The sequence below is a fragment of the Coffea arabica genome, chromosome 3e, assembly GCF_036785885.1.
Source record: "Coffea arabica cultivar ET-39 chromosome 3e, Coffea Arabica ET-39 HiFi, whole genome shotgun sequence".
NCBI lineage: Eukaryota > Viridiplantae > Streptophyta > Magnoliopsida > Gentianales > Rubiaceae > Coffea > Coffea arabica.
The window spans coordinates 10135899-10153855 of NC_092315.1; the positions used below are offsets into that span (position 1 = coordinate 10135899).

General features: G+C 33.4%; 2 protein-coding genes across 2 annotated transcripts; one reads left to right on the plus strand and one right to left on the minus strand.

The window, feature by feature from the left end:
• The first annotated feature begins 5685 nt into the window (after positions 1-5685).
• On the plus strand, positions 5686-7015 carry LOC113736343 (uncharacterized). Its single transcript, XM_027263264.2, has 2 exons — positions 5686-5824; positions 6341-7015. The coding sequence occupies exons 1-2, from the start codon at positions 5740-5742 to the stop codon at positions 6751-6753; spliced, it is 498 nt and encodes a 165-aa protein (XP_027119065.1). The 5' UTR covers positions 5686-5739; the 3' UTR covers positions 6754-7015.
• Positions 7016-14155: 7140 nt separating this feature from the next.
• On the minus strand, positions 14156-15687 carry LOC113736421 (uncharacterized). The gene is made up of 2 exons (XM_072084709.1): positions 15527-15687; positions 14156-14990 (listed from the first exon to the last, which is right to left on the minus strand). Exons 1-2 carry the CDS (start codon positions 15609-15611, stop codon positions 14413-14415), a joined length of 663 nt encoding a protein of 220 aa, XP_071940810.1. The 5' UTR covers positions 15612-15687; the 3' UTR covers positions 14156-14412.
• Between the last annotated feature and the right edge of the window lie 2270 nt (positions 15688-17957).

The following is a 17957-nucleotide window of genomic DNA, read 5'->3' on the forward strand; positions in this document are numbered from 1 at the left end:
GAAGACATAAGGAAGAGATATAGCCAAGGTTCCAAGTCAAAAGCCATTATTTTTTACTCCCTTAACAAATCCAGATTTGGAGAATCAAAGTGGAGAGTCATAGCAGAAATTTATGACTGGTAAGGGAAGGACTTTTCATCAGCTTATATGTAGAGACATTTGAGGTCTATGAGGAGAGAGGAATCATACGGGAGAAGCTTGAAGAGTGCAGAAATGTAGTTCTTCCATTTCCTTAGTGTAGGATAGTGTAGTAAGTGTAGTTCATCCATTCTTGTATACTATCTAGATTAGGATGAAAATGGAGATGAAGAAAGAGAAGTTGAAGCTCAAGTGACATGGGTTATCTCTTCTCCAACTCTTTATCTTTTGTATTGGATTCTTAAATATAGTTAATATACAAGTTCTGGAATTTATGTTATTTATGTGTCTTTAAAGTTTATACCTTGGGTTTGGTTGAACTTCCTATGATTGTTAGTGTTTATTATTTGGCTATTTGATTGCTAGTATTTGAGCAAGTTATTTAGCACTTTGGCTCTTGAAATCATGATTAATCTGGTACCATTAATTCTGATTATCTAAGGTGTTATTTCTGCAATGAAAATTGAGATTTAACATTAGTTCAAGAAGTGCTAAACATAGGGAGTACACTCACGAAAGTAGAGGTGTACCTATGTGGTTTTTAGTGATTCATTTCATGTAATTTCACTGAAGAAATGAACTTGTAGCTAATTTCATAACCATGAGAATAGGTATGGATCAGTTATAAGTATAATTGATTCACTGCGAAAGTAGGATTCAAATGCATAAGGAAATTACACCATAATTAGCCTAGATGTAGTATTCAATGATCCAAATATAATACTTGCATGAGTAGTTAGGGATACCACAACCTAAGGAGCTTTTATTTGTTAATTTCTTGTATAAGTGCAGTAGGTTAAATTTCTTATCATTAATTGATAGTCTAAATAATAGAGAAACTTTAGTAATACCGGTAATTGTTCACTCTTCCTTGTGGGATCGACCCGATATATACCCTAAACTACTAGTTGATCTGTATACTTGCAGTGAACGGGTGTAATTCGGTATTTTTTAGCTTGCACGTATGTAAAATACCCGTCACCTATCTCAGTAGCAACTGGCGTAATTGGGTTTATGACAGGGGAACATACGATCTAATTTAAACAAACCCTCGTAGCGTGTTTGTTAGTTAGGATTGGGCCTTTCTAATTATTAATGCAAATCTAGAAATTAAATCCTACGGTCGTACCTAGGGTTGTTTCCTGGTTAGAGAAATAGTCAACGGTCGTACCTTGGCTATCGACAAATTAAGGAAGGGTTGGTTGTTTATCGCGTGCATGACAACTATAACTAATCTATTAATAAATGTGGAATTATCTGTGAATCAATGATCAGTGCCTGAACCATATCTGAAGTGTATCCTTGGCTAGAGTTTCTCCAATAATTATTCCTTTTATTTATTTTCTGCATTTAATTTATTTAGTTAGCATTTAATCCAAAACCCCCACATACCTTGGACTCTAGAAGAAACGAATTATCCCCAGTCCCTGTGGATTCGACCCTACTCACCGCTATATACAAAATCTGTATTTTTCTCGAGTAGGTACTTATTATTGCACAGGTTCGGCACCTGTCACCTTGGTTGACAATTTGTTTCCCTGAGCATCCATCAACACTTTTATATAGTATTAGATTAGATTAGATTGTCAATGCACCATCAATATCCTTAAATATAATAGCTTAAGTATAGTAATCAAAATACTGTTAGTAATCTGTATGATTATTTTTGATCCTTTAATGTTTTAGTTTTAGGAAGATCACAAATGCTGCGTATAAAGCATGCCATAGGCTAAATTAAGATAAATTAAGTACATTGCTAAAATGGAGAGCATTGCTAAATTAAGTACTTTAAGATAAAGACATAAGCAGCCAGATCCATTTGATGTCAGCTGCTTCAATATCCACCTCAAAATAAATTAGCCTTTGTTCTAGATTTAGCTTAATGCTAAGTCCCTTCACCATTCTTAGTAATAATTCAATTCTGCCTCAATTTTCTTCTGATCTTCAAGGTAAATGTACGATAAATTTCAAAATATATCCCAAATATATGAATTTCTTGAAACCATCCTTCAATCTCACTACCTGCTCAACAAAATGTTCCATAAACACAAATATATTAATGAATTTGGAGTTGATTCGAAGAATTGACGAGAACAACAGGGCTCCTTAGATAAATAAACATATTTAACCTAATTATGAAAGTGGATTAGGATTTGTATGGCATAATTATATCACTTAAAATGTTAAAGGGTTTAATTAAATACCTATGATCTCGAGAGCATTGTGAGATTTCATTAGACATAATTTAGATGTATCGAAAGATAATTAAAACACCCTTACGTGATACGTCTTTGACTTCTTAAGAAAATAATTGGATAATAATTCCAATTCTGAATCAAATTTTGAAACTCTAGTCTTTTGCTAATTGTTTTCTCACCTATATCTTATTTGATTTGATTATTTATTTAATTTCTTAATTAGTGATTAAAAACCCTCTAAGTTTAAATTTTGTTATTTTTATTAGAGTAATTAATGTAGGAAAAATTAACTCAATCCTATAGGTTCGACTCTGGAGTACTCCAAGTGAATTACTATTTCGATCGATCCTATACAGTTATAGAAATTCATCGATTACACAGCAAAAATGAAATAAAATTAATGCACAATAATGTCATGAGCAGAAACTGGCAGGTTGTCGAAGCCTGTACAATAATAAAATTAAACCTAATTTCCAGTTAAAATGACCAAAACCCAATTCTAAGTACTGGAGTAGGGACTCTAGGTGTGCAATGGGTTACTTGATTCACCCTGTTCCCGAAGAGTTTGCTTGATCCGATATACCGGAATGGAATGGTTATTTTTTTTCACAAATAATTATGAATTTATAGACAGGGCAAGTAGGGTCGTATCCTCAGGGATTGGGTATATTTGTTTCTTAAGAAATCCAAAGTAACACAGGGGGATGATTTTGTAGGAACGACGACAATCAAATAAATTCAAATAAGAAAATAAAAATAAATAACTAACTATAAATTAAACCACAATTCACTGAACTTAGAGTAACAATAATTAAAGGCCTAAATCAATTAAAACAAGGAAACAATTAAAAATAAAATAAAGTAGGCAACTAAAAGTCAAATGGCAATTCACTAAAATCAAGGTAATATTAATTAAAGATCTAGCCAAGAAATAACTTCAGCAATGGTTCACCTAATTGATCATCGAAGCAAAGGCAATTCCAATTATTTATCAATAAATAGGTTATAACTACCAAACAAGCGATGGCAGTCAACCCTTCCTTACTGGGTCGGTGATTAAGGTACGCCCGTTAATCACTGCTCTAATTAGGAAATAATCCTAGGTACGTCCGTAAGATTTAATTCCCCAATTGCCTTACGTATTAGAGGAGCCCTATTCTAACCAAATAACGCACTACCAGGGTTATTTCAGATTAGCCCGAGTATCCCCCTGACACAAATCTAATCGTGCCAGTTGTCACTAATTTAAGGCAATTAAATAATTACGGATTTAATGCCCTAATTGACAATAGATTATCAAATCAATTAATTATCCAGATGCAAGACAATCAATTAATTAAATAATCATAAGCTTAGCAATCTAGGAATATGCGAATACCAATAAATAAAAGGAAAAGATTAAATTAAATCGATCTCACAAATTTTTTGTGACCCAAAGCATCCGTTGTTTCCTGACTAAAAGGGAGGAATTAGTTCATGTTTGATGAATTAAGTCCACCGGAAGTTGAAACAAGAGCCGCGACCATTGTCACAAAAATTGGGAAATGCAATTCGCTCCAATCAAGAAAAGATAGCAAAGTTACAAGAGGTAGCCCTCTGTTTCATTTCGGATGACATACGAAAAAGCAAAAGCAATTGCCGATAGTTCAGATGAAGAAAAGTCAAGGTTTTTCCAAGTTTGCTCCTGACATACGTAGATGAATCCCACTGTCACAAGCTAAGGAAGAAAAGTCAAAGCTAAAGGAAAAAGGGAAGAACCATAGTACTAGTTCTCTGCATTCTCTATTCTATCTAATGTCTAACTCCTCTCTCCCTCTGGTGCGGCGGCCAAAAGAAAAGAGGGAGCTCCCTCCGCTGTCTTCGCAGCAATTTACCAAAATGGCCATGAGTTTGTTTCTTTTCCAGAAATGCCCCCTAGGATAATCTCTGTTGCTTGGGCTCCTTTTCTACTAAATTGATACTTACTATCATATTTCCGTTCTACTCACTGACATACATGCAAAATATCAAAAGTGAGCAGAATCCAGCAATTAATTCACATCAACTCAGATAATAAGGGAAATTAATAATAAAATAAACGATAAAATTGCAGCCTATCAGAAACAGTTCCCATCTTAGTTGTTCAACATTCACGGTGGATTTCAATTAGTGGTAAAGAGATAAAGGCATCGAAAAATGTAATCTAATTACTAGATAATTGAATTTATACTACAACATATTTCTTTTTTCTACCGCAAAAACATAACTAATTTAAGACAATATAGTCCAAGCTAATTGAAGATTAATTTTCCCTAAAAAATGTTCATGATAAAAACTCAACAAAGAGATAATACAAAAACTTACTTTTGGAGGTGATGTTATACGGTCTTTTTAACAAACTAATTAGCCACCTAAGTCTTTTTTTTTTTTGGGACTACACATGACAAAATGAGGAGTGAATCAGTCACTCAGTATCTAAAATTTTCCCTCCATATAATTAGTTCAACCTGATTTAAGACTAAAATTTTTACCATAGGAATATTCGTGATTCAACAATGAAACACCATAGAAATTTAATTTGGGAGATTGTCCTAGAAGATAAAAAATGAGCAACCAATCAGAAAGTCGTACTCACATATCAAAATCGAGTTAGTCTACTTAATTCACCAGCTATGTATATTTCATCCATTTTCACATTATAGAAAGAACAATAATGCATGGCATTATCCATCATAAATTGCTCATAAAACATCAAGATATTCATGGTGTGGACCTCAAATGACTCATCGTGTCTACTGGCTACATTTTAAACATATCTTATGGCCAGAATGTTCATCTTATCAACTTAACGAGTTTATTCATGGTACCATACCATTAAATTAAAAAAGTTTCCACCTTTTACCTTTTATAGATGTCAAGGAATATAGCTAATAACACACTTTTGGCAGCAATCTTCCTTCACCCAATTAAAGATTTTCGGAGCTTAAAGTTCAGCTCCTAAAGCTCTTCTCCAAGTCTCACAAACCAACAGAGAAATTACTTTTAGGAAAGTTGTTAAATTTTGGCACACTAGGTTTTGATGGTATCTTGGTAAGCTTGGAAGATTATATTGTGCTTCTAAGATAATGTTTAAAAAAGCTATTTTAGTGACGGCATTATGGTCAATTTGCCCCTGATGATATTGATATTAGGTCCCATCAACATCAGAAGGGAGCTCATTGTATTATTGGATATAACAAGGGTGGTAGTGAAATTATGAAAACCATCAAGGGAGGTTTTTGAAATTAACCCTAAAATATTCATCCCACGCAAGGCGTGGTGTTCCCCCCTTTGTTCCTATAAATAGGGCTGCAACTCCATGCACTTATCACTCGATAGCAATAATTTAGCACATTACTTACATTTTGAGTGAGCTTGTGATGAAATGGCACCTTCAAAAAATTTGCTCTTTGTTTTTGGTGTTCTCTTTGCACTTGTGCTCCTCATTTCCTCTGATGCAACAGCTGCAGGTACCTTTCTTTTTTCCTTTCTTCCTTTTTTTTTTTTTGGCTGCACCTAAATACTCAAATGAATGGAGAATAGGAGACTCATTATTGGGATGTGAATTTTTATGGAAGGCTATTAGTATATTATCAAGCAAGTCATATTAATGTGCTAATATCTTTTTCATTGTTTAGCAAAAGTAAATCTTGGTTGCTTCCATCAATGGTTAGTGGCACATCTGATTTTTCATGCATCCTTATAGTATTGCTGTAAGGATACACGTTCCATAGTGTCACACTAAAGGTTAAACTAACGTTGAAAACCAAATTAACTGCTTCTAATTATAATTTATTGAATAGACTATTAAAGCAAAATAATCCATGTCCAAGTCGCACCATCTTATATGCCTGGACTGTTTTGTTTAATCCATTGTATTCTTTTCTTTGCATATATCTTGCAAATTTTCAGCCTAGCCGGTCACCTAACGTTCGCAGCTTAAGATAAAGCTCCAAATATTAATGTCTCCTTCTGTCTTGAAACAGATCAGAAGAGCGTGAAAACCACTGGTGTCCACGATGCCAGTTCAGGTCAGGTTCATCAGGATAGCATAAGCGAAGATCGTTGCAAATATCGTTGCTGCCGCTGGTACCATGGACAGTGCCAAAAATGCTGTCGAACTGCTGAGGAGACCCCTGAAGCTACATCCGGAGATGAGGATACCGTAACCGCAGATCGTTGCAGACATGGTTGCTGCCGCTGGTACCATGGAAATTGCCAAAGATGTTGTCCACCTGCTGAGGAGACCACTGAAGCTACATCCGAAAATGAGGATACCGTAACTGCAGATGGTTGCAGACATGGTTGCTGCCGCTGGTACCATGGACGCTGCCAGAGATGCTGTCCAACTGCTGAGGAGACCCCTGAAGCTACATCCGGAGATGAGGTCAAAAATTAATGCTAAATAAATAAGGGTGTGACACAGGATCCGTGACACCTATATTATTACCTTAATATGTTGTGTTTGCCTTTGATGGTTGATTTCCTGTATGTGTAAAAGACTTGTGCCACTTCTCTTTGAATTGGTGTAGAATCAACAGGGGAAGCACGTAATGAGTACTCAGTTCGAGTGCTCTTCTTATGTTGTTGTCATGTTGAATAAATAAATCTACTTGATCATCTACTACAATTGATGATCTCTATCTCAGTTACATCATAAACTTCTGTACCTTGGACCCGCTAGAATTTAGTGTGATTGATATAAGACGTGCAGAATGTTCAATATATGTATATATGTGCTTCTTCATCGCGCCATGCCATTACAATGTGAAAGAATTCAGCATCGACAGAGTGAAACGTTCCCAATCCTGCTCCTGAGAAAGGAAACAAAGTCCCTCAAAAATGGATATTTTGGATGCCATCAAGTTTTTGATTTGAATGCCATTTGGAGATCTGAATATTGTTTTTTTTTCCTTTATCTTCGTTCAAGATTTTTTTGGTGGAAATGCTTCATTTATACGAATTTTCCTAGTTAGTAAATGCTTCTATTACACTTGTACAATACACACTTAAAAGTATAACACAATAAAAGCTTGTGTAGTTCATATATTTCAAAAATATTCATACTTTTCAACTAAACTATAAAAATACGTAATAAATTCCTGGTACATTATACTTTACGAACAAGACTCTAAATTTTAAAAATATTTAATACTATCACTTATCAATAACTCCACATGTTAATTTGTCTCCCAATTCAATAAACTATAGTAGCTAATTCTCAAAGCTAACCGACACCAAAATTCCCTCACTTGTTCACCTCCTAGTGGATTTATACTAATTACATTGCATTTATTTTCTAAGCATGAGTTTTGTAACCCCTCATATTATTAAATCTCAATTAATTGATTTTAACGGTTACTAAGGCGTCTAGTAATTGGTTTGCTATTAATTTGAACTAGACATTTATTAGGTCTAGTAGAATTTATTCCTTCTTATCACTTAGTTCATAAACCTTATGAATCGTTAAAACCAGCTCTAACATTAGCTAACAAGACTTCTACAATTTCGGGTTTTGCTTAGAAATCAGTCTGATAGTTTAACTTGCTTCGTCCAACTTTATGAGTTGCTTTTTTTTTTCTTCCATATTTGACATTTCATCTGACTTTAATATGGGGACCAAGTTAGTATTGTTGGCATTTCATATCTAAGACTTCTTAATTAATTGATTTGTTATAAGAACTATAACGTATGCGTGTTTTGTAAGCTTTCATGTTTTTTTTTTTTTTTTTTAATTCTTGAGGACCAGCAACGGATTAGTTTCTTCTAGTACCAAGCTTCCTTTGAAGTTCTTTATTTTCTTTTTTGCGTAAATTAAAAGAACCAACAACTTTGAACAAGCCTATATCTAGTAAAGATAGATATAAAGAGGGATACTATATATACACAGATTATATAATTTTTTTTCAAATGTATGATTAAAAGTTTAGTACAAAAATACGAGTTTATCATTATTATGGATATAATATAAATTCATATATGAATAGTATGAATAAATCTAAATGTTATAGAATTAGGTATACAAGTGAAATTACTATAATTTTGAATGATTATGCTAGTTTTATATCAAATTTAATGCTGATCCTTGTGTATATGACATCAGATTTATTAAAGTTTTATCACTTTTTTTACATTTATATGTATAATCCATCTAAGTTTGTTATTTGACAATACCATTTTATATATAACTCAAAAGGTACGTCATTATCTTGTCTCACTTTTTAAAATTTAAAGTATAAATCATAAAGGATAATGCATCCAAAAAAAAGTATAATGCATCAAGAATTTATTATATATTTTTATAGGTTAGGTGAAAAGAATAAATATTCTTGAAATACACGAACTACAGAACCTCTTTTGTGCTATACATATAAACGCGTATTCTAGAAGTATAATAGAATTGTTTACTAACTAGGCAAATTCGTATAAATGAAGCAGTTCCACCAAAAAAATCTTGAACAAAGATAAAGGGTTCAGATCTCTGAATGCCATTCCATTCAAACTCTTGATAGCATCCAAAATATCCATTTGAAGGACTTCAGTTTCTTTCTCATCAGGAGGGAACGGAATTGAGTTTGACTCCGTCGATGCTGAATTATTTTACATTGTAATGACATGGTACGATGAAGAAGCACATATATACATATTATTGAACATTATGAACGTCTTATATCAATCACACTAAATTCTAGTGTTCCCGAGGTACAGAAGTTTATGATGTATAAGGGGTTTCCTCAGAAGTTCGACAGCATCTGGTGCATCGTCCATGGAACCAACGACAGCAACCAAATCTGCAACAATCTACGGTTACGGTGTCCTCATCTCCAAATTTATTCTCACGGATCTCCTCAGCTGTTTGACAGCATCTCGTGCAATAGATGGGGTACCAGCGGCAGCACGAAATCTGCAACCAGTTAAGTGATCAATCTCACCTGAACTGGCATCCAGTGGTCTTCATGTTGTCGTGATCTGTTTCAAGACATAAATATTAGGAGCATCGTCTTAAAGTCCAAAACGTTAGGTGACTGGCTAGGTTGAAAATTTGCAAGATATATGCAAAGAAATGAATACTATGGATTAAACAAAACTGTCTAGGGATATGAGATGGTGCAACTTGGATATGAATTATTTCGTCTTATAAGCTACTAAATATGACATTTGGGTTTTGACGTTAGTTTAATCTTTGTCGTGTTAAACAATAGTGTGACATTTTGGAACGTTTATCCTTGCAGTAATACTATAAGGATGTGAAAAAGATATTAGTACTTTAATATAACTTCCTTGATACTATACAAATAGCCTATCATAAAAATTCACGTCCCACTAATGTGTCTCCTAAGCTCCATTCATTTAAGTATTCAGGTTCATCCAAATAAATAAATAAAGGAAGGAGGAAAAAGATTAGGTGCATTCAGTTGTTGCATTAGAGGAATTGAGGAGTACAAGTGCAAAGAGAGCACCAAAAAGAAACAGCAAACTTTTTGAAGATGCCATTTGAACACAATCTCACTCAAAATCTAAATGATGTGCTAAATTTATTGATATCTAGTGACAATTGCATTGAGCTAAACAATATTTTGTTGATATCTAAATGACCTCATTTTTTATGTTGATGGGACCTAATGTCAATATCGTCAAGGACAAATTGACTGTAATACCCTCATTTAGAAGCAAAATATCATATTCCAATTTTACCAACATGCCATCGAAACTTGTCACCAAAATTTAACAACTTTACTAAAACTAATTTTCTAAGGCTGGTGAGCTTTGGAGAAGATCTTTAGGTGCTGAACATTAAGCTCCAAAATATTTCATTGGGTGAAGGAAAATTGTTGAAAAAAGTGGCTTATTAGCTTTATTCTTTGATATTTATATATAATAATTAAAAGATGAAAACTTTTTTAATTGAATGTGGATATTCACAACAAAATGAGGTACCGAATGGAAGTTTATGGTCTTCATGATTGATGTGGTTCCATGAATAAACTCGTAGAGCTGATAAGATGAACATTCTGGCCTTAAGATGAGTTTAAAATGTTGCCATGGTAGACATGATGAGTCATTTAAGGACCACATCATGAATATCTTGATATTATATGAGCAATTTGCGATGGATAAAGCCATGCATGCATGTGCTTTATATAATGTGAAAATGGATGAGGTAGATAAAGCTTGGTGAAGTAAAGTAAGTATACCGAATCGATTTTGACATGTGAGTAGGATTTTCTGCTTGGTTGCTCTATTTTAAGTGATTATCACTATGTTGACAAAGATCTTGTCGGACAATCTCCCAAAATAAGTTTCTATCGTTTTTTTTTACTGAATCACGAACATTTCTTTAGTGAAAATTTCAATCTTAAATTAGGTTGGACAAATTATTTGGAGGGAACATTTTAGATAGTAAGTGACTCATTCACTCCTCATTTTTGCATATATAGTTGAAAGAAAAACATAAGTTTAAGCGACTAATTACTTTGTAAATAAAGATCGTATAAGATCACTTCCAAAAGTAAGTTTCTATACCATATCTTTGTTGAGTCTTATCAAGAAAATTTTGGAGGGAAAATTAATCTTCAATTAGCTTGGACTACATTAGGCTACTACTTGGTTGATTGTCAATTTTATCATTTTTATTGTTATTAAAAAATCCATAATGTGAACACAAAAGTAAACGAGGATATCACAAAAATTGATTATCTATAATCAAAATCTCTAAATAATTAAAATAGTCAATCAAAAACAAGCATGTTGTAGTATAAAATTTTTTAGGTAGACTACTTTGTCTGTACCTTTATATGTTGACTACTAATTGAAAGCTACCATGAATTTTGGATAAATAGGACGGACCTGATTCTACTCATGGCATTATTGTGTATTCAAAATTATTTTTTCCTTTTAGCTGCTGTGCTTCATGCCATTTGGAATAGTTCACTCCTTATTTTATATTTTTTTCTTTTTTTCTTTTTTTGGAAATAGCCCTTTTTACAACATAAATATGTTACAATATTTCTTTTAGGGCCTATAAAGGTAAATATGGAACAAAATGTGCTGACACCATTTCTTGTCAATCTATTGCATTTCTTTTACGGACATGGGCTAACTTGGTTACAAAACTAGTTATAAGTAAGAGTGATCAGCGTAATATCGAAAACAAGAGGGGCACTAGGTGAAATTGTCCAAACATTCAGGGGAAGTTTGTGAAATTATCCCAATAGTTTGAGTACCTGCCCTGTTACTTGCATTAGAGTGACCCTTTATTATTGACTAATGCAGACGTCCATGTCTGCAGTCTCAGGACGGAGGAATAAAGTATTTATTGTCCTTGTACGAGTTATATATAGTCTTTCTTGACTGCAAAAGTTGATAATTGAGCTAAAGAATCGAAAGATAATGTGGCCATTTTTCAATCTCTGGATAGGATTATAGTCTTTCATGATTTCTAAAGTGGATAGTTGAGCTAAAGAATAATAAGATAATGTGGCCATTTTTCAATCTCTGATAGGAAGGATATCAATCTCCTCCTTTTCCGTCTTCATGTCTGGATTGTATATCAATTTCTTTTTCTTTTTCGTTTGTTGGTTAGGTAAACTTTCATTTTCATCAGTCTAAAGGCCTAAAGGTCCCTGCCCATTTCAGAAATTTACCGATTTTAAGTGGGCGTAATAGAGCTTTAATTAACTCTATCAAGATCTTTATACATTACGAGCAACTTTCCTGTTAAAATACTAATTCAAACAAGCTGTGCAAATTCAAGGATGGAACTAGATTTTGAAAAGGAATACTTTACACTTCATAAGAAGTACTGAATTCGTGGATTAATTTTCTTGTGCTATTGCTTTAAAGATTTATTTACATGAGTAGATTTGAATGCGCGATAAGTAATTGTGATTCAAACTTGAAGTCATATTTTTGCACATGAAAGAAATAGTCCAAAATATTTTTTTTTTCCTTTTTAGAACTCTACATGTAGCTTTAACTTGACTAGTCCTATAACTAGTCATTGATGAGTATGAGGTATGCATATAATAATTAAGCCCATTTCATAGTTAAATTTTATATTTTTAAATTTTTAAATATCCCACACGTGATTTTCTGCAAGTATACAGGTTAAGATTGAGCATAGGGTATTAAGGGTCAAACCCACAGGGAAGATTGTCAATGACCGATGATTTTCAAACTCATTTATTATTTAAACTATCACAAGTGCAAGAAATTAAATCTACACAATAAACATGAGATAAAAGTAATAAAAATAAAAATAAGAAACTTCTAAAATTACGGAATTCCTAACTACTTTTGCAAGTGAAGTTACCGATTAAGTGAATGTTATTATCTTGCCTAATTATGACATAATTTCCTAATATATGTGAAACATACTCTCACAATAAATTAACTATACTTGTAATTAAGCCATATCTTCTCATTCAAACAAGCTGTGCAAATTCGAGGATGAAACTAGATTTTGAAAAGGAATACTTTATACTTCTTAAGAAGTACGGAGGTCAGGGATTATTTTTCTTGTGCTATTGATTTAAAGATTTATTTAAATTAGTAGATTTGGATGCGTGATAAGTAATTGTGATTCAAACTTGAAACCATATATTTTGCACATGAAAGGAATAGTCCAAAAATTTTTTTCCCCTTTTAGAACTCTACATGTAGCTTTAACTTGACTAGTCCTATATCTAGTCATGGTTAAGAAGTTTCAGAATATTGGTGAGGTTATGCATGATAAATTCTGTATTTATCCATTGCTTTGTTAAGCCAATCTCTAGACAGGTTTGTACTTATTAATTCCTTTCGCCATCTAAACTCAAAGATAGAACGTATTAATATGTGTCAATACCAGAAACCAGAAAAACTCGACCACTAGCTTATCGAACTGAATTTAGGTCATTAATTTTTTTATGCCCATCAACTTAAGAAAAGCAACATATCATGCAGATTAATAAGTGCAGTTCACTCCATAGGGTAAAATATAATGTGAATAGAATTAAATCTCTAAATGTATATCCAAGATAAAAACGCATATGGTTGAAACGATTTGTACTAAATTTGTTTGAAATTGCAGGGCTATAAGTCGAAAATGTTGAGTGCATGAAAAGCGTGGAAGACTATGTACTAACTTGACAAAGTGACTTAAATTTGAATAATTATGACAACATTTTATAATTTTTGTGGGTCAAATTTTGTTTTAATCTCTTACAGTAACAAGCTTGCTTTCATTTTTTTTTTTTTTTTTGCTTGTTTGGATCATGGCCAGTCCATAAATACAATAAAAACCCACCAACCTTTACTCATATATATATATATATATATATATGTATGTATGTATATGTATATGTATATAAAAGCACTTCCACCTCAAAATTTACAAAAAAGGGAAGAAAGAAGAAACCCTACTCGTTCTCTTCCGGTGCTATACGTTTATCAGAATAAAGGTCGAATCTTGCAAAATATCATTCTTGAAAGCATTCATTGTTCATACTTTTGTCTTACGTCAAAGTTAGACATCTTGCAATTCATAAATTTTCATGCTTGACAACTCTTTTAGATAAGATTGATGTTCCTCTGAATATCAACATTTAATTTTTTTTTTTTTAGTAAGTTGTACCGTCGATACCGAAGAACTTTGATTCCTTTCTCAGGAAGGAATAGGATTGGGTTTAACTCTTGTCGATACTGAATTTTTTTACATTGTAATCACAAGGAATGATGAAGAGCGCGCGCACACATATATTGAATATTCTGCACATCTGATATCAAACACACTAAATTCTAGCAGGTCCAAGGTACAGAAGTTTACGATGTAACTGAGATAGAGATCATCAATTGTGATGATGATCAAGTGGATTTATTTATTCAACATGACAACAACATAAGAAGAGCACTCGAACTGAGTACTCATTACATGCTTCCCCTGTTTATTCTACACCAGTTCAAAGAGAAGTCTTTTACACATAGAGGAAATCAACCATCAAAAGCAAACACAACATTACATATTAAGGTAATAATATAGGCGTCACGGATCCTGTGTCACACCCTTATTTATTTAGCATTAATTTTTGACCTCATCTCCAGATGTAGCTTCAGGGGTCTCCTCAGCGGTTGCGCAGCATCTTTGGCATTGTCCATGGTACCATCTGCAGCAACGATATCTGCAACGATCTGCAGATATAGCTTCAGGGGTCTCCTCAGCGGATGCACAGCATCTTTGGCATTGTCCATGGTACCAGCTGCAGCAACGATATCTGCAACGATCTGCAGATATAGCTTCAGGGGTCTCCTCCGCGGATGCACAGCATCTTTGGCATTGTCCATGGTACCAGCTGCAGCAACGATATCTGCAACGATCTGCATTTACGGTAGCCTTATCTCCAGATGTAGCTTCAGGGGTCTCCTCCGCGGATGCACAGCATCTTTGGCATTGTCCATGGTACCAGCTGCAGCAACGATATCTGCAACGATCTGCATTTACGGCAGCCTTATCTCCAGATGTAGCTTCAGGGGTCTCCTCAGGAGATGCACAGCATCTTTGGCATTGTCCATGGTACCAGCTGCAGCAACGATATCTGCAACGATCTTCACTTATCTTATCCTGATGAGCCTCACCAGTGGTCTTCACGCTCGCCTGATCTGTTTCGATACACAAGGAGACAAAAATATTAGGAGCTTCATCTTAAGCTGCAAAGAGTTGAGTGACCTGCTGGGCTGAAGATTTGCAAGATACATGCAAAGAAAAGAATATTATGGATTAAACAAAATAGTCTACTTATAAAAGATGGTGCGACTTGGATATGAATTATTTTGCCTTATAGTCCACTCAATAAATTAGAATTAGTATTAATTAATTTGGTTTTCGACTTTACTTTAATCTTTATCGTGATAAACAATAGTGTGATATAATGTAACGTGTGTGCCTGGAGTTATACTATAAGGATGAAAAATCAGCTGTTCCACTTACCGTTGATACAAACAACCAAAATTTACTTTTATTAAACAATGAAATAGATATTAGGAAACTAATATAACTTCCTTGATACGATACAAATAGCCTACCATAAAAATTCACGTCCCAATAATGAATCTCCTAATCACCATTCACTTGAGTATTTAGGTGTAGCAAAAGAAAAAATCGTAAGAGATAAGTAAAAAAAAGAAAGACTAGGTACCTGCAGCTGTAACATCAGAGGGGATTTGGAGTGCAAGTGCAAAGAGAACAACAAAAAGAAAGAGCAAATTTTTTGAAGATGCCATTTGATCACAATCTCACTCAGAATGCAAATGACGTGTTATATTTGTTGATATCTAGCGATATGTGCATTGAGTTGCATCCCTATTTATAAGAACTAGGAGGGGAATACTGTACCTTGTGTGGTGGAAATATTTTAGGGATAATTTCAGAAACCCCTTTAAGGTCTTTAATAATTTTAATTAGCAGCCTCTTATTTCCAATAATATATGGGGTAATTTTAGAGACCTCCCTTGAGGTTTGTAATGATTGCACCTACCTCCCTTGAGGCTTGAAAAATTATAAAATCTCCCCTATAAAGTATGTTTTGGTAACAAATGGTGATGCAAGTATAAAAAGTCTAATGAACATCCTATATTGCCCCTATTTAATTTACAAAACAAGTTAAATGCCAAAAATATCAAATATTAGTGTTTCTTACTAAGTAAAAAGTTTTAAGATAGTTCTTTGCAAAAAAAAAAAAACATTTAGGCTATATTTCAAAGATTCCTTTTTTAATATTTGGACATCTATTTTCTTTGCTAAGTAAGTTGTGAAGAAACTATTTTTAACAAATGCATTCCTACTAGTCAGCTTTTTATAAAACTAAGTAAGAATTCCATTTAAATGACCTAAAAGTTGAATATAATGTATTAGGAGAGATGAGATTAAAACTTTTGGATAAAGAAATATTTGAAAAATGTGATTTCCTTTTTTTTTTATACTCACTTTTCACTTAGGATTTGTAGAGTTATCAAAGATATTATAATCTTTTTATAACACCAAGGAAAGTAAGTGTAATTTTTTAAATTTCAAGGGAGGTAGCAGCAATTGTTAGAAACCTCAAGGGAGGTTTATGAAATTATCACATAATATATTGACCTCCCTTCTCATGTTGATGGGACCTACTGTCAATATCATCAAGGAAAAATTGACCATAATGGTCTCACTAAAATGGCTTTTTAAACATTATCTTAGAAGCAAAATATCATCTACCAACAAGCCGACATGCCATCAAAACTTGGTGCCAAATTTTAACAACTTTACTAAAATTAATTTCTCTGCTGGTTGGTGAGCCTTGGAGAAGAGCTTTAGGACCGGAACCTTAAGCTCCAAAAGTATCTCATTGGGTGAAGGAAGGTTGCTGCAAAAAGTGTGTTATTAGCTATATTCCTTGACATCAATAAAAGGTAAAAGATCGATGGAAACTTTTTTAATTGGATGTCGATATTCACAACAAAAATGATGTACCGATGGAAGTTTATGGTCTTCATGATTGATATGCTACCCTGAATAAACTAGTTGAGTTGATAAGATTGATATGCTACGATGAATAAACTAGTTGCGTTTATAAGATGGACATTCTGGTCTTAAGATAATGTTTGAGATATAGCCAATGGACATGATGAGTCATTTAAGGTCACATCAAGAATATCTCGATCTTATATGAGAAATTTATGATGGACAATGCCGTGCATGCTGGTTCTTTATATAGTGTGAAAATGGATGAAGTATACATAGTTTGGTGAACTAAGTAGGCCGAATCGATTTTGATACATGAGTAGGACTTTCTGATTGGTTGCTCATTTTTTCATATGTAGTTCGAAAAAATTATTTTGACTGATTACTTCGTCGATAAAGATATAGTAGGACAATCTCCCAAAATAAGTTTCTATGGCGTTTCTTTGTTGAATCACGAGAATTTCTATGGTGAAAATTTTAATCTTAAAGTAGGTTGAACTAATTATTTGGGGGGAAAATTTTAGATAGTAAGTGACTGACTCACTCCTCATAGTCGAAAAAAGATAAGTTTACGTGGCTAATTACTTTGCTAATAAAGACCATTTATACTACTTTTATCTGGTCTTGGGAGTTCTGTTCAATAAATTGGAATTATTATAAATAAGAATAAGCTAGCTCTAGCAAGAACTAAATCATTAAAGTACTTTCCCTAGGGGCTTTGGGCGGAAGGGGGAACGTAGCGATTTGAGACTGATCTTGAGCCTAGGTTGAGGATGGAACTCCTATAGTATAGCAATTGATGTGAAACAAAGGCTACAGCTGGATACGATCACCTCCAAAAGTAAGTTTCTGTACCATCTCTTTGTTGAGTTCTTATGATGAACATTTTTGAGGGAAAATTAATCTTCAATTAGCTTGGGTAACATTATCGTGAGTGAGTTAGGTTTCTACAGTAGAAAAAGAAACATGTTGATAGTATAAACTTATTTAGTTAGATTACTTTGTCTATGCCTTTATATGTTGACCACCAATTCAAATTTACCATGAATGTGGATGAGAACTATTTCAGCTCATGGCATTATTGTGCATTATTTTTTTTTAGCTGCAGTGCATATTTCACTGCTCTACAA